The sequence below is a fragment of the Ammospiza caudacuta genome, chromosome 3 (assembly GCF_027887145.1).
Source record: "Ammospiza caudacuta isolate bAmmCau1 chromosome 3, bAmmCau1.pri, whole genome shotgun sequence".
NCBI lineage: Eukaryota > Metazoa > Chordata > Aves > Passeriformes > Passerellidae > Ammospiza > Ammospiza caudacuta.
In genome coordinates, this window is record NC_080595.1 from 88376898 (window position 1) to 88399205 (window position 22308).

At 36.8% G+C, this 22308-nt stretch overlaps 1 protein-coding gene across 4 annotated transcripts in view; it reads left to right on the forward strand.

Annotated features, from left to right (window-relative positions):
• ARHGEF10 (Rho guanine nucleotide exchange factor 10) overlaps positions 1-22308 on the forward strand; it is a 110919-nt gene that overhangs the window by 67155 nt on the left and 21456 nt on the right. For 3 of the 4 annotated variants that reach the window (XM_058801565.1, XM_058801562.1, XM_058801564.1), the window contains 7 exons: positions 6938-7053; positions 8681-8808; positions 9325-9425; positions 10332-10453; positions 14033-14119; positions 15449-15672; positions 16776-16933. In XM_058801565.1, coding sequence (XP_058657548.1) covers positions 6938-7053; positions 8681-8808; positions 9325-9425; positions 10332-10453; positions 14033-14119; positions 15449-15672; positions 16776-16933 — 936 coding nt within the window. The remainder of the gene's footprint in view (positions 1-6937; positions 7054-8680; positions 8809-9324; positions 9426-10331; positions 10454-14032; positions 14120-15448; positions 15673-16775; positions 16934-22308) is intronic. The other variant, XM_058801563.1, reaches the window with a different exon arrangement.

The window sequence follows — 22308 nt, forward strand, 5'->3', positions numbered from 1 at the left end:
CAGCTGTAAGCAATGGTGTGTTTTGCATACCAGTGTATCTATAGGAACAGGATTTACTACCAAGTATAGTGGAAGAATTCTTCAACTGGGGTGATTGAATCTTAGGCCTTATTAATAGTTTCTGGTTTTCCTTCTTTATATTAATTATCAAGGTCTTCAGTATAGAGGAAACTATTTTACTTTAGATACAACGTTGTCTTTCACAGTCTCCATTCTTGTAATTTCTAATAGTGGGCATTATAAATTAAGCAGTGGGATGCTGTCAGAACTCAGTACATCCCTCTGGGTGTCCAGAGTTGCCAGGACCTCTGCCAGGGGGCTCAGAGACCCTGGCATACAGCCCAGAACACCTGTGGGTTTGATTATGACCTGTGGAGCAAATTGCCAGCTTTGTATGAAGACTTGAAAGTCACAGTAGTTTAAGCAGTGTAATAATAAAATTATCACTAGGTGAAAAAGTAGATTTTGGGATTTTTAGAATAGAGGTTTTGGGGACCAGATGGAGGGATTTGGGTGTGTCTAGCCTTTCTTCTTCTTCTCGACCTCCATCTTCTGCTGTGATGTTGGCATTTTGGGATTGGTTTAGAATAGAAGTTCACTGTCTGACATAGGTGATAGGTATTGGAAAATTAATTGTAAACATGTTATACATAGTTTGTAAGAGATAACACTGCCCCAGGGGCGGTCAGAGTGCCACTGTGTGTCCTGCTGAGCGTACCTCGGCTGGACAGGAGAAAAATTTTTATAGATAAGATACAATAAACAACTCTGAGACCAAGAAATGAAGAACTTCAACTCATTCTTCAAATGTGCAGGCCGAAACAGAGACTCTTCACGTGTCTCAGGGCTGCAATAAACTGCAGAACTCCCAAGAGGATGCTGTCTGCTTATTATTACTTCAGGAAAAAAAAATCAACATAACTTTTCTAGGACAATCAAAGCCAAATTTAAAGAATTGAACAATTCTGTCTACACTTCAATGGTTTTAAATTTATTACTGCTGCATCATCATAGTTTAACATAAATAGGTTAACAGTCTCATGATATCTGTCTGGGTTATTATGAACTGATCAAGAATTCATCTAGTATCATGATACTTTGCTTTCCTGAAGACTGTGCACGCTTCTCAGGTTTAAATATAGTTGAAATGTTGTGTAAGGGCCTGTTTTTTTATTATTTGCTCCACATATGTAAACCTATACAAGTACTAGTTTGATATGCATTCCTCAGACACAGCAGCTTTTAACGTTACCTCCCACATATGTAACTTCTTCCCCCATCCCAGGTGATTTTTATGCTCTATAAGAGGATTGAAACTTTCCCAAATCTCTTCCTTTCATAACATTTGACGTTTCAGTGTGCTGCCTAGATTGCACACAGATGGCTCAGTGGGAGGAAGCAATACAAATGTGCTCAGCCTCGAAGGCCAGATTGCAAATGGCAAGTCAAATTTGGGATATACCAACCTTTCAGAGTGGTCTTCAAATCTGGCATGTTCTTCAAGCGTATCATTAATTTTGTGTTACCCCTCAGTAACACTGGAACTGTAGTCAGGGAAAAAACCTTTCTCAGATTCAGTTGTGGTTTTTGCATTTGAGCATTTATGATCTTCCATTCTGTGCAACACTAGCCTGACTTCAGGGCTATGTGTGTCTCAGAAGCAAAGGAATGTCTATAAGGACCTTGAATTTTCATGATGCAGTGGTTTTCACTTCATTTCAATATAGCTTTTCCAAAAGCAATTTGTATTGATGTATTGTGGTTCTGAACTATGTGGAGAAAAGGTCATTACAATGATTATACTCAAGGTAGATGTTGTCTGTTTAGTTACTTTGCAGTAAAAGAGACACCCATCAGTCTGTCTATTAACAGTATTTTGTTGCAATACTGAAAGTATTTTGACTGATGCTTTTATTTTCTTTGTGTGACATTTGGATTTATATATCTATATACATATATATATATATATATATATATATATATATGTCTGTGTGTATGTATATAATTACTTGAAGGAAATCCTTCTAATTGGGAGTAAACAGGAGTTTAGTATAGGATGGGACCAGCTGAGCTATTGTGTTTGCTTGCCCAGCAATAGATGTTCACATCAGGGGTGATTGCATCTACTCTGTCTTTAGTAGCATAAATCTGTGATAAAATACTAATTCACAAATGGGAATCAGAACACACAGCAAGAGCTTGTAGAAAATGTTTACAGGTAACAAATCACCATAGAAAATAAATGTGTCCCTTTGTAATTCTTAGAAAGGAAGGATAGGGTGTGAGCAGTTCAGGACTGTGATGACCAATATGCTTGAAGTGGCCATGGAAACTGGAAATTTAGGGGGAGAGGATGGACAACAATCCTGAGGGAGCAGCTGCTGTGCCAGCACCTATTCAGGCAGCTGCTGTTGTGCAGGGAGAGAGCTGTGGCTGCTCCCCAGCAATGCAGCCCTCTGCCAGAGGTGGGAATCCTCCCCTCTGCCCAGGCACTGCCACAAAGACACTTCTCTAGCATGTGTGTATTTATTCACAACCTTCCCAATTCCACTTTTGCCTGAACCAAGTTAAACTGACTTTAACCACACCCAGGGAGTTTTGGACAGGCTTTGAAAATGCCTGGATATAAATCACCTATAATTGCTTCTTTTTCAGTTATAAAAATTGCTTCATACCAGGCAAAATTGATGAATTTCAAGCTGTGGTGCTGAGAGTAATATTGGGGAAAAAGCAGGTAAAATAAATGTTTGGTATTATACTCAAATGTGTCTTGACCTAAGAAGAAATTGTTATAAAAAGCAAATCTTCTCCCCAGTTTTACACAGCAGCACAATCAATTTAAACTTTAACCTCCTCTCTTCCCTCTAAACCAATTTGTGGTTTCGTTTTCTTTTTTAACCTTGAGTGTATTTCATTGTAATGCTGAGCAAGGAATTGGGTATCTTGCAAGAATTACTGGTTGTTGGCAGTAAACTTGCCTGTTGCAGGGAGGCACAAATTCCTCTGGTAAAATCTTAGCAACAAAGGAGTTGGTGAAAAAGATTCTTGCTAGATTACATGTGGCCAAGATTTCACCCTTGATCTGTAGGTGGAATGCAAAAACGTTGCCTTTGAAGCCACGTATGTGGTTATTGGTTACAGCATGCTGCCTTCTCTCCTGCCCAGGCACACTCTGTAGCACGTAGGATGTGTAGAGCTGGGGAGATCCTTCTCTAAAAACATGAAGGGCTTTTTTCCCATAGGAAAAATAAGTTATTTTAGAGTTTGATAATTAATAAGAGTGGCTTGGAAAGAGAAGAAAATGTCTTTATCATTTGTGAAACATTTCACAGTACAAAAGAAACCGACCATGTATCTGCTTTGGAGTGAAGCCAAGAGCTTTTCAGTGCACTCTCTATGGATAAAAGGAGGAGTGAACACCCACCCCAAAATAGCCAGCAATTGAATGGTCAGGGAACATGTGTGGGCTGAAGCAGCCAGTCTGTGGCTGTGAACTGAGAAACATCTGATGAACAGAGTAGTGTTTTCCCCCACCTCCTCCACTCAAGAAAAACCCTCCATCAGACAATTCTCAGGATCAGCTGGTAGTCAGTGTTTGGTTAACCATTGAGAAGCCAGTTGTATTTTAAAGGGCATTGTGAGTAACCCTTAGAGGACCCAGTTCAGATAAAGTTGCTACAACTTGCAACTACTACCCAGACACAATCCAGGTGATTGCTTTTTGGAGAACTTGCTTCTGATGAATCTGCATCACTGTTGATTTCTGAAGCCTTATTTTTCTATGCCAGTTTTGCCCACTAGGGACCTTGGTGAAAGGCTGATATTAGTGGTGCCTATTGATGTAGTCCTTGGGTATTAAAATTTCTTCCTAACTTTGCTGTTTCTCTTTTCTAGAACATCAGAAGATGGAAGCAGACTCTCATTAATTATTTACTGTTTTGATTTTGTGCTTCCTTTCCTGTACTAAGAAGTGATCTTTTAATGAATGAGCATAAAATTACTTTTGTTTGTTTTTTCTGTGTGACAGCCTTTCTGATGCCAGGTTAGTTTATTTGCTTTGACATTCAAATTGCATCCTTTTTATCTTTACTTATTAATAGCTTATAAAATATGCATGATGCAGACAAAAGAGACTCAGGTGACAATTACTGAATGAAATTCAAGATTTATGCCTTATTTCCAAGGCTGGAAGAAAGATATTTGTAAGATTATTTGAAGCTTCAAGAAAAGGATTATCAGGCATGGTGGATATATATGTATGGCCCAGAGCAAGCCCATCTGTGTAGGCACTTAAAGCTTTATGGCCACAATTGAACACTATGGCTTAAAGTCCTACAGCATCTGGGGCTTGCCTGGATGCTGCTTGTTATATGTTGCATTAATATCTGTTCTCTAAACAGTAATAAACAAAATGTCTGCTGTCTTTATCAAGCTACAAAGAGTGACCCTGGCTTTTATAATTTAAGAATAATGTAATTTGCTTGGGTGAAAATATATGTCCTGTACAAGTAGAGCCTCACAGACTTAGCTTTTCACAGCCTGATTGGTCTAATTTTTCTCTTGGTTCAAGCCCACAAAGCTAAATTTCAAAAAGATTTGAAGTAATTTTTTCACACCATGTTTGGTTTGGTTGGTAGTGTAGTTTGTAAATGACAGGTGACTGGACCTGTGCCAAAAATTCAACTAATCAAACAATTATTTCTGTTCAGTGTGAATTCTTTTTTACAGAAATTATCTTTTCATTAGAGAAATTTGGAGCAAGAATGATATAATTTGTTTTGTTTACGGTGCCAGACACACTGTGATGGCTTTTAGCTAGATTTCAACAGATTTCCTGTTAGTACTGATCTGCACCTTTCTTTGCAAGTAGCCCCATAACAATCAACAGTTTGATGCATCTAGGAACTAGTAATTCTGGTACTTAACAACTTACAATTACTGTGGATGTTAGCAAGAAAAAAGGTGGAGCTATCAGAAGGTAGATACAAGGACAGAAGAGAGATTTTTCAAGTATTTGGGTTGAAGAAAGTGATAATGCAGCTTAGTGAAAGTATGGAGTCTGCAGTTCAAGAGAAGTGTTGAATTTTTTTTTTTTTTGAAACAAAACTGCAAACATACTTAACTGACCATAATTTCAAAATTTTTTTCTTAGCTCTACTTTGGAGCTGTTTCTTTTCATGGTGCACAGTAAATGTAATTATCTTTTCTTATGGACTAATTTGGTTTTCAGGGTAAGAAAGACTAAATTGTTCTTTTAATTAGCATTCAAAGCAGGCAAAGAAGAGGATGATAATCACATCTATTATCTGGATGGGTAAACAGTAGTAAAGGGCAGTCGTTCCCTGTCTGGTGTTCAAGTGCAATGCACAGAAATAATTTTATTGGTCTAATTTACCAGAAGATTTAAGGGCCAGATAATAATTTGGAATTTTATGGGAATGAGTAATATTTTAGATCTATGTTGCACTTTCGTGCAGTCAAATGGAGAACTAAATAAAGTAGCCATTAATATTTTCTTTGAGTCTTGAAATTTTATGCTTTTCTGGGTTTAACACAGACTTCCAGCTTAATATGATGGATTGCATTGAAGAAAAACATTGTGATGACCTCTATCTGTATGATTCCTCCAAACAGGAAAATGTCTTTAGAAAATAGTTATTTTCATTCCTAACTAAAAATATACTTATGATTTAAGTAGACTTGTTTCATGCATGTTATTTTTCATATTTATTCTGATTTAGGCTATTGGGACAGCTTTTTGTTTGGTTTGTGTTGTGTACCCTGGCCCTGCAGCAGGCTGGGGGAGCAGAGGTGCCAGCAGTGTGTGTGTGGCACCTGGGCTGTGCCCAGCACCCTCTGCCCTGCAGCCAGGGCAGGTGGCACAGCTCGTGCCCGTGCTCCTCAGCTGTCTGCAGAGCCAGCAGCAGCACTGTATGCACACAGTGAATCCTTCTGATCCAGCTGCCCACAGACTGCCTTCCAAAGCTCTGCTAAGGATGAAGGATCCATAGTTTGGATACTGCACTGTGTGAGCTAAAGAATCTGCAGGAGTTTCCTGGCAAGATAATCCAGTCCTGTTCCTGTCATTCAGCCCAAGGGAAACATGCTGACTCTGTATGAGTCAGGGTGGGTTTTTTTTATGGAACAGTGAATGTTGTTTCCAAAGGAATTACATAACCATTCCACTCCTAGCATCATGGTAGTCAGAGTATGTTAGCAGGGGTTTGTAAGCTTTGTGCATTTAAATGGACACCTTATCCTAGTAAACAGTGTGTTTTTCTGAGTTACTGTTCCCTTGTACTTGTTGATTATTAGCATAAAATATTTCTGCTGCTGTTCAGATTTGCTGCTGATTTTAGAACAGATCCTTTATTGATTTAAGCATGATTGCAGTAAAATTTCAAGTGGTTCAGTGAAATTGCAGGCTTGTGTTAGAGTTAGGCTATAGATATATGACCCAGAACTGTCTCATGACCAATAAAGCAAATTTTTAATTTTAAACCATCATAGCAAAAGCTACAGATAAATGTTTTTGCTTGTCATGTAACCAAAAACAACCTCCAGGAAAGATGTTTGCATTAATGTGTTACAGCAAGTCTGATGTTTGGTGCTAAACAAAACTTTCATGGCAGCAGGAGATTTTGGGACCAGTAAAGCTTTGATATTTGTTACAATTCTAGTGTGAGATATTAAAACTGCAGATAGTGCTCTCCATCATGAACAACTAGATGAACAACTTGAATCTTATTTGTAGCTTAAAAGGGAGTAAGATGATCTAAAAGGAAATGCAAATGGGAATGCCTGTACGTGCAAAGAAATAAAGCACTCTGATTTTAAGATGTAATGTATGTTTATATTGTCTTTGTGATACTTTCCTCATTCAACTGAAAATTGCATATTTTTGTTATGTATAACCTTATGGTTTTATTTATTTCAGACAAGCTCTATATGGGACCAGGGCAACTGTACCATGATCTGCAGAACCTTTTACATGACTTGAATGTACTTGGTCAAATTAGCCAATTAATAAGCAGCCTTAAAGGAAACTATCAGGTAATAAACAAGGCTGGATTTATTTTTCGAGTCTGTTCTTGTAAAGTTGTATAATTGCCTCTCCCTGGGGTTTGTGCAAGGCATTCTTTAGTTCTCTCTGCAAAAAGTGGAATAATTTTTACCTCTAGTATTACCTCTAGTAAACAGCATTTACTGTTGACTGTTAAGTGTTATAAATAGATTACAGTTGTCCTTCTAATCTTGCTTTTCTTTATTGTTTTTAAGTGTAGGTGGATACTACAAGTGTCTGCATTTGTTCAGTAGCTGATAAGCTTACATGGAAACAGAATTACATTTTGATGTTAAGAAATTGGATTCTGGCAGTTAGACATGGTAGTAGGAGGATGGTTGTGTGGAGGAAGCTCTTGATCCCCATCCAAGCTCATAATCCTGGCTTTTGGGGGGAAACTGTACTTAAAACTGAGTATAAATCACAAAAATATAAAAGGATTTTCAGAAGTATTTTGAAACTATTTTGCTTTAACTTTGTTCACATCCCTTTGATTTAGCTTATATTCTGGCAAACAAGTGTAGTATTTAACACCAAGTGAAGCCTTGAGACTTCAAACAATTACTTTTTTGCTTGGTTTTTTATGCATTTTATATGTGGTTACACGTAGTTTTTAACTCCTACCTGCCACCACAGGTTACAAATGTGTGTACATGTATGAATATATGAAAGCTGAGTTTCTCTTGACATATCTTGGCTTCAGAGTAAAGGCATTAAATAAAACAGCATTTGGTGAAAGTATGTACTCGGAACAAAATTTATGGAAAGAGTGTTCTTGGAAAAAGCTTCACAAGTATTAGAAAGTGAATTTCATCTGCATAATTGGGAATATGTATAGCACAGATATACCATAACACATTCACCTGTCACCGTATAAAAAAACCTTTCTGGCTTCACTGACAGTCAGAGTCAACTACACTTTGAAAACTTAAAAATCAGTCATTGTTTCAGGGTAGATATGTGTAAGATCATTACAGGAATTTAGTTGAGGAATGAGGTTGGCTTCTTGATATTTAAAAAACACTTAAGTTGTCACAGAATTCTGATGGAAAGTGTGGTAGTGTGGGTACTTCTGTGTACTTGTTAGTCTCGATGCTTTGTACATTCAGGTGAGCTTTTACTCTCTGCAGCAGAACACTCACCTTGTAGTCATTGCTTCAGCATCTTAAGCAGATTTAGACCACGCATCTTTCATGATGACTCTCTAAACATTTTGACTCAAAGATTTGAACAAAAGCATATTTTCTACATGATTTGTTGATGTTTTCAAAATATTTTCTTTAGTAGCAGAATTCGTGATGCTGGAATAAAGTAAAAGGCTTATGCATACACCTGATACAAATTCACATGTTTGAATTTGACAAACACTTGGGAATGTCATTTATGCATCATTAAACTGAGCAGCGTGAGATTAAATGTTCAGATAAATTACATTAGAAAATATTTTACAGATATTTCTGAACTGTGTTTACAATTATGGCTAAATTATCCATGATGGAAATGTGGTCTAATTGTAGGCATGCGTCATTGATTGTTGTATGCAGGAATTACCTTATTATCCTGATTGCAACAGGCAGGTAGGCTGGTGTTGAATTTTAGTTTTTTTTAATTTTTCAGAACTTAAACCAATCTGTAGCCCATGACTGGACCTCAGGTTTACAAAAACTGATTTTGAAAAAAGAAGATGAAATCAGAGCAGCGGATCGCTGTAGAATTCAGCTGCAACTCCCAGGAAAACAGGACAAGTCAGTAGAAGTCTTGATTACAAAACTTTAAAAATTGGTTTATGTATTAGGTATAGATGTATGAGTGAGAATTTAGGAATCTGTAGCTCTTTCCTCCCCTCTGTCTCCATAGTAAGCCCCTGAGTTTTGCTCTTATGCCATAATGCTGGCAGCTTTAATGCTCCAGAGCAGCCCTGTGGCTTTTGTCCCATTCCTCAGCCCAGCTTTAATGTTCCAGAGCAGCACTGTACCCTTTCTCCTGTACCTCAGCCCAGAGTTCTGGATGCAAGAAGCAAGAGGGGAACCGTGGCAGTGACAGCTAACTGGGTACAGTCACTGTTGTATTCCTTCTCCAGTTCCTCTCAGAACATTTCATGTAAAGCATATGGCATATCATAGCCTGCACACTTTAGTCAGAGCTGAATCTTTGTCTAAGTATTAGAAAATAATGAAATTTCATCTTGCTCAGTATTTTTAACCATGGCTGTATTCATACCCAATGCATTTATAGGTGGCTTTTTTTTTTCTGCACTGCAGGTCTGGGCGGCCAACTTTCTTTACAGCTGTGTTCAATACATTTACCCCTGCCATCAAACAGTCTTGGATCAACAATTTACAAATGGCTAAACTGGCCCTTGGTAATTCCTACTTGCTCAAATTTCATAACAAGTTAAAATAGCTCTCAATGTACAGTGTAATATGTATTTTTTTTTTCGAGAATGATTTTCCTTTTTTGGTGAAAACTGTACATGTTTAAAATTGCAATACAGTAAATAGTAGTGATTGTGTGTCACTACAAAGTAATAAAATAGATAAAACAGGGCACTCATTATGAAGGAATATATTTTTAACAGTATTTTAATGAAGTCTGGCATTCATTATCAATTGTTGCATCTAAATCAACACAAATAGTCTCTAAGAGCAATAAAAATATGCTGTCCTTTGATGTTATTAATCTCCTGTGTTTGCACAAAGGGATAGGTTTCCAAAGACACTTGGACTTTTCAGTGCCTAAGTTGAGAAACATTAACTTGCTTGAAAGCAAGTTTCACCAGCACATGGTCAAAATAAAGTGCTTTTGTGATGTCTCATGGAAGACAAGCAAAATAACAAAAAAGAAGAGAGAATTGATGTTTCCATCACTCCAGGAACAGGGTTCCTTATAATTATGATAACTGGCAGCTGGTAGTGATGTTTCTTAGGCAGAGAAATGCTGCTCAACATCAGATTTCTTAAGAATCTTGAGGAGAGGCTTGATGTGTCTTTTCCTCTTTTAATTCAATTTACAAGGTCATTAAGAGACTATCCTTAACATTTTGCTAATGTAAGATGTTCTTTTTTTGTATTATCAGTATGTATGTAATCTATTCAATTGAATTTCTGCTCATAGTTTTATGTTGTCATTTATGCATCTATGGCATAAGAACAGCCTGATTTGTATTGATTCATCCTGACAGAATTCTTTTCTGTTTCTATGGAAAGGAGGAAGTGATTATTCACTGAAAGGATTGTGGAGTGTTTATTGTTTTTTCTTTCAATTACAGCAGAGGATAACCTGTTAGGTTGGTTCTGCATAGAAGATGATGGGAACCAAATCAAAAAGGAAAAACATCCTCTCCTTGTTAGACACATGCCAGTGATGATGGCCAAGCAACAGGAGTTTAAGGTGAATGGAATTTTGATATGAGATTGCAATTAGGTTTTCTTGTGTGATATAATTTCTCAAGAATACCATATTGTAAATACATCTATTAGTTCACATCTATCAGTTCTCTTGAGCAGCTATCTTGGTTTAAGGCCATTAGCAATTAAAGGTCCAGAAGAGTCACAAGAAGGCAAAATGCTGCAATCTTTGAGGCACTAAGGATCATAATGTTTATTTTTACATAGTATGACATTCACTTTCATATGTAAGTGAATCACTCAGTGTAAACAGAACTGTTGGGCATTTTTAGTTGATCTTGAGATTTCCAAGTGTGTGTTTGGGGCTTAGAAGTAACCTAAAGCTTACAAAGAGCAGGAATCTGATCTGCATGAAAGCTGTCCTTTCCTGGTGTAACAGTGCTAAATCCTCCTCAAATTTCTGATTTTCACCGGTGCACAGAGAACAATATTTTAAAAATATTTTTAAATATTTTTTTAAAATTGTTTTGTGGAATCTTGTGTAAAATGTCATATTCTGAACAATGATATGGACATTGTCTGAATGGTTCATTTCCCAAAGCAATATATCTGTTTGAAGCCTTACTGACCACTGACTCTGATGATGAAAATAAGTACAATACCAAACCAATAGGTGAAAGGGAAGAGTGCTGGATACTGTTTTTCCAGTGTACCAATAGGATTTCTTATTGACCAGCAGTCAGTAAGCCTTGTACAAAAAGGCTAATGGAAATGAAATTGTGCATGTATGGATAGAATCCCAAAGTTAAGTTAATGTCATTCCATTGGTGCTGCTTTAAGAGGTGAGTCTGCAGGCCCTCACTGCTAGAACAGCCTACACAGGAGAGAAGCTCAGCTGACAGCTTCACTTCAAATGTGAGTGTACAAATTGGATATTGGGGGAAAATAATTGGTGGTTCAAAATGCAATAGGAATGTGTAATGGTGCTAAGACAATCTATTCCTCTGATATTGGCTTTCAGAGCAGCTAAACTTTACTGAAACTCTCTGATTTCCCATACAACCAGTCATGCTTCTCTTATTAAACAGCTTTTTCTGGGGTTTACTTTCTAAAGTCATCACTGATGAAATAACCAGCTATTTTGAAATTTTTTCAGAAACTTAAATAATGTATGTATTTCCTTAGCGCCCAGCCATTTGTAAGTCCTGAAAATGTGTGCCAGGATCATTGAAGACCCAGGCTCAACTCTTGTAATCAAGTTAGAGCAGAGTCTTCTTATTTTGAAAGGAAAGGGAAGTTTGTCACCTTTGCAGTTGGCTGAGATCTTTGCCTTGGTCACCTCAGGAGAGCAGAGTGTGTGACAATATTGGCCTCAGCCCTGAGCTAACTTTGCCAGTTTTGCAGCTCCTAAAGTAATGTGGGTGTGAGCCCAGGTATCATTCCTGGTTCTCCCAAACCCTTGATGATACTAGAAAATATGACTTAAGTATTACTGCAGCCTCAGCTGCAGTTTGGCTCTCCAGCCCCAGCTGAGAGAAGAGAGCTCTGCTGGGCTGACCCTGTTTGCTGGCTCTCTGTGTGCTGCTCAGGCTGCCCACCGGTGTAGGGACACATCGGAGCAGGTCCATGTCCCAGGCTTCTGCCAAGACTGAGAGCTAAACTACCAGGGTTTAACTATGGAAAAAACATCACTTTTGACTAACATGAAAAGTGACACAAGGTGTAACAAGGAGCCTGGGAAATATCCAACATGCAGACTGTCTTATTTTTCACTAGTGATTTATTTCATTGTCACAGCTACTGTAGATCACTGCAAGTAGATAGCTTCAGCATGTGTTAAATGAGACATGCTAAGACAGGCATGGAAGCTATTTTTCTTTCTCTTTTTTTCATCTATTGATTTCAAAGTTTTATCTGTATATAGTGAATTGCTTTGCTGAATAAATAATGTTTTTTCTACTAAGGCAAATCACTTAGTAATGCCTGCTGACTTCAAGGAGACTGTAAAATTCTTTGCACTTTGGAAAATTAAGTAAACTTGGAATTTAGAACTCTTAACTTTTGCCAAGTTGTTTTTGGTGTTTTTTTGGTTTTGTTGTTTTTTTTTTTTTTTTTTGTTGGTTGGTGGGGTTTTTTTTGTTTTATTTCTATTTTGTTTTGATTTTTGTTTGATTTGGTTTTTGTGTTTTCTTTTAATTGTTCACTGTTTGGAGGTGATGTTGCTAGGCTATGGGGAGTTAATACTAACTGAGTACTCTAAGTTAATACTAACTGAGTTTTCGCTAGTACTACCATATAATCACAAGGACATTGATGTCCAAGATTAGCACATTAGTTTGAATTCTAGAGAATCTAGTGTAAAAATGTAGTATGACACCTCATTAGAAACCTTTTTGTTCTCCACACAGTTAAGAATTGCTTTTATACATTTTGAAGTGTTTACATAAGCTTTATGAAATGCCTGTAGATATTAGGGAAATTAGAAATCCATGACTGGTCATAAAAATGGGTTTTTTTTCAGATCCTTGATGCTTGATTTATCTTCCAGTTGGGATGGACTTTAAATATAGACCTTGAGTCTGGTGTTGCTTTCAGTTGTTTTTTTTAATGGCCTGCATGATAAAATCATGACTATTCTTATTAATATACTGACAGTAACATGATGACAGGAGATTGGAAGGGAGTTGAAGTCTCAAGAATGATAGTATTACCATTCAGAATGATCAAGGCACCTGGAGAAATAATGGGGGGGGGGGGGAGGGGAAGGAAAATAAAAAGCATGACAGTCAGCAGGACAGACACATGGTATGCTCACTGAGAAATTAGGAGTTTCATAAATCCAGATTGAAGAGGTGGTTTAGTTGGTCTGTTAAAGTAATTTTTAATAGACCAGCAAGGTAAGGATTAGTTAGGAATGTAATATTGTTACAAAGAGCAGTAATGAACGAGATGTGTAGAAACAGGTTTCTGAAGAGGTAACCATGGTATAGTACTGCTACCAGCTCTCATAGAATAGTGTGTTTGGGTGAGAAAACTCTGTGCTCTTAAATACACACATGAGGCTGATACTTCTGCTGGAGAGATGTCAGTTGAAAAAGTGGCAATAATAAGTTTAAAAACAAAAATTTGTAAAAACATTGTTTAAAAAAAAACTCTATGTAATTAAATGATAATGTTAATTTAGCCTAATGAAGAGGTGTCTCAGGCAGGGTCATGACATATACCAGCCTTACATATGAAAGGACACTGTAGAGAAAGAGAAGTAAGTACCTGGTGTGTGAGATGAGAGGTAACAGGCTAATGATTACATCAGGGATGGTGTCAGGTTGGGGACATGAAAAACTTAATAAAAGTCATGAAGATATGAAGCATTTGAGCAGATCAGCAAAAGAGAATTTGTAGTCTTTGGCTGTGGAGGTCTGTAGGGGTAGGTAAGGAATGTGTCAGGAGCAACATCCGTGCAGCTGACCCTGCCCAGGGGGAGCTAGGTGAACTAAACTGACTCCTTGTTTTATGAGATTCTTTCATACCCTTAAATGCTTCAGTTAATTGCAAACTAAAATAGACAGAAACAGGCATATTTTTCTAATGTGCTAACAGCTCTCTTTTCCTCTCCTTGAAGGTTGAATGTGCTGCTTATAATCCTGAGCCATACCTTGCTGGAGAAACAGAGTCCGATTCCTGTGCTGTGGAACATGGCTTTCTTTGGGTAAGTGTAATCTTTAAACTTTACCCAAAGTAAAATCTGAAAGTGGTTGTCTCCTGTTTCTTTCCATTGCTTTTTGTGACTTTTGACAATGTGTAGGTATGAAAGAAATGTTGGGCTGTTTTCTTCTCTTTGTTTATTTGTTCAAAGGGTTAGCTACTAATTTGTCCATGTGATCTTGCTGGTCTCTGTAGGGTGTCAGTTAAGTGTGTGTGATTTGTGCAGCACAGCACGAATTCCAAAGTGCTGAGCACATTCAGAAGGGAGTTATGTGCTAATTTGTAACAATTGCTGCTAAAACCCGGATGAGCTTACACTGTCCTACTGTCTGTTTTCATATTTCAAGAATGTTTTAGCCAAAAAAAATCTGTTTAAATCTGCATAGGAAAAAACTTACTCTGCATATTGCTATGACCCCAGACATGCAGATATTCCAGCAGAAAAAATGAGGTGGATAGAAGCTGTTCATAAAAGAAAAAAAAAGGCAAGCTAATGATTTCAGGAGCTTTTCTATTTAACACAATGCTGAAATTTTAAGGGAACCCTAGCAAATTAAAAGTTAGAAATGGCTTTTCTTAGTGGTCTTTTTCAAGGCAAACCATATAATTTCCTTTTGTCTTGGCATTTGTAAACAGTAGTTACAAAAACATGCAAATTAAATCTTTCTGCTGCTACAAAATATTATTTTTTTCTCTTTCCTATTTTATTTCATATAAACAGAAAGAGTTACTATACAAAAGCATGTACTGTGCTTGGTAGATTTTTTTTCTTCTCCCTGGGGAGATCCCTTGGGGACCATTAGGGATCCCTAAAATGTGCAAGTTTATGGACATGTTCATGATACTGGATCAGGGAGAAATTTAGGCTTCTGTATCAGCAAGTTTACAAGACTCTTTCTTTTGGGATGGAGCATTTCTTTGTAGGGCTGTTAATGTGCAAAGGACAGGCCTCAGCTATTTTACCTGTTTCAAAAGAACCTGAGACAATTGGAACACCAGTTATTAAAGTAGCATGTTGCACAGATAGTTACAGTAACTGCATTATGTAATGTATATACATTTGAGTCAGATATCAGAATAGGCCATAATATTATTCCTGCTTTAAAAACATAATTTTTTTTGTGAGTGTAGAAGGCAAGTTTGTATGTATAATGTTTTAATATATTTTGTATTTGTGCTGAATTATTCTCTTCTGTCTTAATGCACATATAACTTGACATGCACTCTTTAGTTAACATTCCAGTCATTCCTTCTTGTACTTGTTCATCTTCCTGGAGACAGGTATCAGTCATGGGCTGTTGTGCTTTTTCTGATTTTCTTTTTTTCATTTCAGATTGGCAGCTGTACTAATCAGATGGGCCAGGTTGCAATAGTCTCGTTTCAAAGCTCAGGCCCCAAGGTTATTGAGTGCTTCAATGTGGAATCACGGATTCTCTGCATGGTCTACATACCAGAGGAGGAGAAGCTGAAAGAGCAAAACAAAGCTCCAGACTCTGAAAATGTTCTTGCAAAAACTTCTAATGTGCCTACTATTTGCCTTGGCATGGAAGAAGGAAGGTGATTCTTGGTTTTGGTGTAATGTGTATGATTTATTGATTAAGTTTGCTATTCTATAGCAAAATTGTGTGAGATACTTCTAAGAAAATGTTTACTTTTTAAAAAAGTATCCAAGAGTTATCCAGTGACCTCAAGGTATCTATTCCACTTTAATCATGGATAAAATGCACTCTACATTATTTAAAATTATACCATGTGGTGTTTGAAATTAAAGCAGGGCATCTTATTGATGAAAGAAGATTAGTTCATCATATCTGAAATAAATCAATACTACTTTTGTGACATTACAAGGTAATCTTCAGGTATTGGAAAATTTTCAGAATGGCAGAGAGGAGTCCATTAATCTTCTGCCCTGTCATTTGTGCAGGATTTGTCACATGAAAAAAAATATTGCTGTTTACTGTTGACATGAATTACTGCTCTGTCTTTGAACTGATGGCCTACAGAGCCATGATTTGTGTTGAAGAACAAGGCTACATGTTCTTAATTTATAGGTCAGTTAGCAAACAGATCTTGTTATAGTTACTGAGGCCATAAGTGTGTAACTACATGTGATTTTTGAAGGTGTTTGTAACCAGTATAAATGAAGGAGAACAAAATTTTCCAAGGAAGGTGCCATTTCTAGAAGTCAGTGATTTAATTCTAAATTTGACAATATTCTTACCATACCCATTGTAACGATCAATAGGAATCGTGGAAATTTTATGTGTAAGTGATGTCTGGTAGTGAGTTTTTCGTTTCTTCTCCCTAGTTCTCCACATTATATATATATATATATATATATATATATATATATATATATATATAGTTATTTAACTAATTAAAGTTTTAGAAAGACTCATAATAAGGACTTTGAGCAGAATTTTTATTATGTCTCTTTTTTGAATAACTGTTTCTGCAGACAAGATAATATGAATGTGTTGTCATATGTCAATGTTAAGTAATTGCAAGTTGTCTATGCAGACATTCTGGGGTGTCAAGAATTGAAGGAAAAAGTCCTCTTTCCCCCAATATTTTATTTTAAACTTCTCTTTTGCATATTCTAGCAAGAACTATGTAAAGCATAATTTCACAGGTCTGTTTCTTCTTGCTTCTTTCTATAGCATTTCTATTTACAAAAGTTGCCAAGGCTCAAAGAAAATTCGACTTCAACACTTCTTCACTCCTGAGAAATCAACTGTTATGAGCTTAACATACAGGTCTCAGTACTTGTTTGCTGGCTTGGTAAATGGAAACGTCTCAATATACACAAAAGCAGAAGGTAATGCTGCATAGTGATATGATTTGATGGCATCCTGAGGAACTGACATGTCAGTGTATTTTGGCAGAAGTAATTTTCCACTAATGTATTTTCTGAAAATTCTTTGTAAAACTGCTGAACTAGGATTACTGCTCTTTCCGGTATGTCTGAAGAGACTTGTTGGCTCTTTTTGAAGGATAGTAGGAACTTTGATACTGTTCCCACTTTTACCATACATGCATATGACAACTGATTTTCGACCTTAGCTTAAATCTTGAATTCTTCAGTGTTGCAAGAGTCCAGAAATTTATGTGCCAACAGCAGTACTCAGTATTTTACACAGCACAGTACTTCTCTCCACTACCAAGTATTGGTGTTTATGAAACGCAGAAATCTCCTATTGGTAGAGATTTCTGTATATCTAATTTTAAATGACAACCTCATTTTTACTGTACAGATGGCACAAGCCTTTCCTATGTGTGCAGTTCATGTATTTTATGTAGGCCTCCTTTTTCTATTAGAATCACAGTTGGTTGTTTTGTATCTCGCTAAATAATTGGCTAAAATATTTTGAATAAAGGAGAATCCCAGGCAAATTTTCTGAACCACAGCTGTCTTTTCCAGGGCTGGTTCGGATGCTTCCAGTACATCTCACTAAATTCCCTGCAGTATTGCATATATCTATATAATATATATATATAGATAGATAGATAGATAGATAGATATAGATATAGATATAGATATAGATATATATAGATATATATATATATATATATGTACACACATATATATATACATATATATATATATATAGTGATTCAGTTCAAAATCAGTGATGCTTTGTTCAAGGTTTGAAACCTTAATTTAGGTGAAATGTTAGCACAGAGACTCCTAACCTTGCAAGGTACAGAGCCAGCAGAGACCTGCCTTGTTTGTGTGAGCTGCAGTAATGATGGTTGTCATGCTTCATGTGTCCACTGTTAGATCATATAAAGAGCTTGTTTGGGAAAGGTACAGGATGCTTTTTTTTTTTTTAACCCAAGCAGCAAAGGATCTGGGAAAAAGTGCTGGGAGACTTCCTTTGTCCAGTTGTTGTCTTCAACCCAGTAGGTTTCCTGTTGAGCTGTTGTCTCTGATCCAAAGCCAGGCATTAGATTTCAGTTCTCTTTAAAACATTCTTTTTAACCATTGAATAGCATTTTTTTTATTTGCTTTTGAGGTACAGGAATGAGGTCTTGATCCTAGATTCATAATATTTTTGGTATTTCAGTTTCTCCACATACCTGGGAGGGGTATTAAAGTGAATCTGTCACCTTCTCTGAAAGGTGTTGGTGTATTTAAGCTGTTTTAAGACTGCAGTTACTATCACTCAACATCTTCCAGAAAAGACCACTTCAAAAACACAACTGACATCCTTGGCAGTATAGCTAAGAAAGGATTCATGGGGTGCATATCTACAGAGAATGTCAAAGGTGGGTCAGAGCTGTTGAGCAGATGGCATTACAGTCTGGTTATGAGAATGGAGGTAGTTGCATTGATCAGGATCGTAGCATACTCTGCTTGTCTTCTTCTGAAGACTGGTTTTGGGCAGTGAGATGTTCATAGTCTGTCAGAGTCATGGTCACTGGAACTTTGAGATGAGAAATAATGATATTTTTCTGACTCTTGTCATTTAATCTTGTAATCCCTCTCCTTACTGCTTGGTCAGTGTGGCTTATTTCAGTTCATGCCCCATGGAAGTTGTGTGATTCAGCTGCTGCCATGTTAGCATCCATCTTCCTTATGTTGTCTGCTGTGGTTATGTGAGGCACTCAGCCCTGGAGGGGTGTTTTTATGAGCACTGACCTATTTACCAAACAAAGGAATCCAAGCAGTGAAATGGGAGGGAGGGGGAATGCAGCCTCTGAGGAGCTTTGTGCAATTCATCAGGGGTGCCTTCTCTTCTGCAGAGGAGGTTACTTTTCAGCCACTTCAGCTTGGGTTTTGGTCTATCATCATAAAGGAGATTAAGTAAAGATTTTAAAGTGACTGTGAAATATTTGAATTGTGAAGTATCTGCATTACATCTTGATTTGAAGCCTGAGAAGGACAAATACTGTTAGATGCCCAGGAAAAATGTTTGTTACAGGATTCCGTGAATGAGAAAGGATAACCTTTCTTCTAGGATGAAAATCTATCTCACAGTCTGTGACAGAGTTGGGGTCCTTTTGACTTCCTCCCTGGGCAGAAACTGTGTGGATCAGTTCAGTCACTGAAGCTCAATGCCTTACTCTGTGTAGTCAGAGACCCGTGATTTGTGTCATTTGTGTCATTTACCCAAATAGCTCTAATTTCTCCAGTTGTTCTCAGAGAGGTCAGTGCATGTAAATATCCATGATGTTTGTTTACAAACAGCAAGTGCTTTCTTCTGACTTTGTTCACTAGAGATCTATGTCAGATCAACAGCATCTAGAGTGCTCTGGCTGCAGGAAATCTTGTCTTGAAGTAGTAAAAAATGGAAACTGAGAAGTCTGTACAGTAAACCAAGGAGCAAATGCCATGTTAGTGGGAAAGTAGGAGGTGCACAACTTCCTTTTTGCAGGGTAGTCATATTTTAGTGAGAGACCTCTATATCCATATACTTTCACATATGAGGTAAAAAGTATTTAAGTATTTTTTAGTATTTTAAGTATTTAAAAATACATAATTTAATGTATTTGAACACAAACTGAAAGCAAAGTCTTGAGGTGCTGGTACCATAAAACCTACTTGGCTCTTAAATGTGAGCTCACATGCTGATTTGTGAAAATATCAGAACACTAGGGTGCAGGTCAGCTAATATGTTAATTGTAAAAACAGTACCCCTGATAATTATCCTCACTAATGCTTTATGTGTGTGAGAAGACTTGTTTTGGAAACTGTGAGACAGCTAGTAAATTAAATGCTGTTCTATATAGGAAGGGGAGTGGTGCAGATTGCAAAATTTCTCTTTTGCACAGTTATCAGTCTGAAAAATTCTGCCTTTAGTGTTTCCGTCAGGCTGAGTTAATATTTCCATGCAAAACATGCTTAGTAGAGGTTAAGGGAAAAGTGTGTTGTATTGTCTTTGTTTAAAAAACATAACAAAACCCCTTTGTGATGATTGCAGACAGCTCAGCAGATGTGTTTTCTGAGTGATGTAATAGCAAAAAAGGTCAGCATGTGTTTGACTTCCATTCACAAAAGTATCTTAGAAAAGGGAAATCACAATCTTTATATAATATAGGTGTATTGTTCCTGATATACTGGAGTCAGTTCCAGCTTCCTTTCTCCTAGACATTGATATACATTTCCTTTTCATAAAGTTCTGTAAAGAGTACAGGAGAGAAACAGGAAAAAGAAAATAAAAACTCAGAATTACTGTGGCAGAAAGTAGTTCAGTAAGAGTTTGGTCCAGTGAAATAATAGCTGAGGCAATTTTGGCCATGCACAGAACAGAAGAGACTTCACTGGTAAGAACTTAGGGAACTCTGAAGTTGGTCAGAAATTTTGATTACTTACCTGTCCAAAGAGGCTTTGTGGCACTAATCAGTGGAGCATTTTCAGAGGATTAATATCAAGGAATATGACAAAAACTGAAAGGAAATGCAAGACTAAGGAAAACAGTTATAACAGTGAAGGACTGGCAAGTTAGTTGACTGGTGAGGTACCCTGATGAATTTGGTAAGACCCTTGTGTCCTCTGACAAATTGAGGAAAGGAATATGTGAAATGTAAAATGCTGATGTCAAAGTCAGAGCTTGAGTGGATCCATGTACTGCTGTAGCTTGTCTGAAGAGTGGATTTCTGGCATGTGATTGCCACTTCAAGTAGACATTGTGAGAGGTATTGCTGTGAAAAATAAACAGTTGTATTGAGCTGTTAGGGAGAGGAGCAGTGATACTGAAACAGAGATAAAATATTGTTGTCTTTGCAGTGTCACATAATACTCATCACCAAAAATGTGTTGACATTGCTTTCAGTCTTATTTGTGTATCTCATGCCAGGACCTCAGCACCACCCCCTGTATAACTGTAGGAAGAGCTCTGTCAGCTATTTGGCTTGAAGAATTTGATGCATGTGGGAGAAAAAATGAGTATGCATGCACAGTGTAGGACATTCCTAGTTACACATTGTTTAGAAGAGCAGGTTTGAGTGTCTCATTTTATTTTCAAGTGATAAGGAATGTGCTAAACTTTTGACTTCTGCAGGTACCATTTTACTCCTCCACAGTGCTGGGTTATGTACCATGTGATGGAAAAAATGTTTGTGCTCCACTGCACTAATGAACCAAGACCTGCTGTTCCCAGGGCTGTGCTGGCAGCTCTGTTGAAAGCATCAATGGTGCTGCTAAGCAAGAGAGGAAGCTGTCAACAAAAGCACTTGCTCGGTTCAGCTTGACTGAAAGCATAAAGGGAGGCAAGACTACTACAAACTTTGAAAAGACTTTCTGAGGAAATAAACTGTTAATAGGTTATCTCATATAAAGACCTGAGTGCACTAACTAATTACAATTTTTTAAAGTACTAAATATTTAAAATATTTATAAATTAATAATAGGAAGCCTATTCTTATAAATCATTGTAAAATAATTTTGCTTCCTTCATTGTGTTTTGTGGAAACAAACCACAGAAAGATAAAATTAACATTATTTTAAAACTTTTCCTATAAAATAGGTATTTTTTAAAACTTCTTCTATTCACTCAAATTTAATCAGATAGGAAGATAACTAATTTTTAAAATTAATGTAAAAATAAAAAAACTAATAACAAAAAGCACTACTGGAAATAATGTCATTTTTCATTGAAGTCTTAGAAATATTTTATGGGAATGAGAGACCTTACTTTGATGCAGCTAAACAGCCTGATATATGCATTTCAAAATACTGTTCAACACTGGTGTATAAACTATGGCATGTAACTTCTGGAGAAACATAAGTTACAAAGAGTATTAAAAACAGTGACATAACACATATATATTAGTATAAAATCTGTCTCCAGTTTTTTAAAATACTTATCTAATATGCAAATATCAGACATCTTATATACAACAAAAATACATAACATCTAATTACCAGAAGCCCCTGTATCAATTTCTATCTTGATCCTGTTCTCAGATTTTGTAGACACATCTCTTTCCTGAAAGAGCTGTACCTGCAATTCATATCCTCATGAGACATGCCTTGAGATTCTGTTGGCAAAAGTTTTATCTTGGCTTCTATTTTTTGCTTCTTTTCTCTTTTGCCAGGAAAAAATAAACCTATTCTAATCAGTAACTAGCAAAGGATTTTATAGCATCAAACAAAGCTATTCCTTATCTCTTTTGCATGTGGTGTGACTAAGTGCTTGGATAGTGCCAGTTGTTGAAACTACTCACATAAGCACATCTTGAATCTGCAGG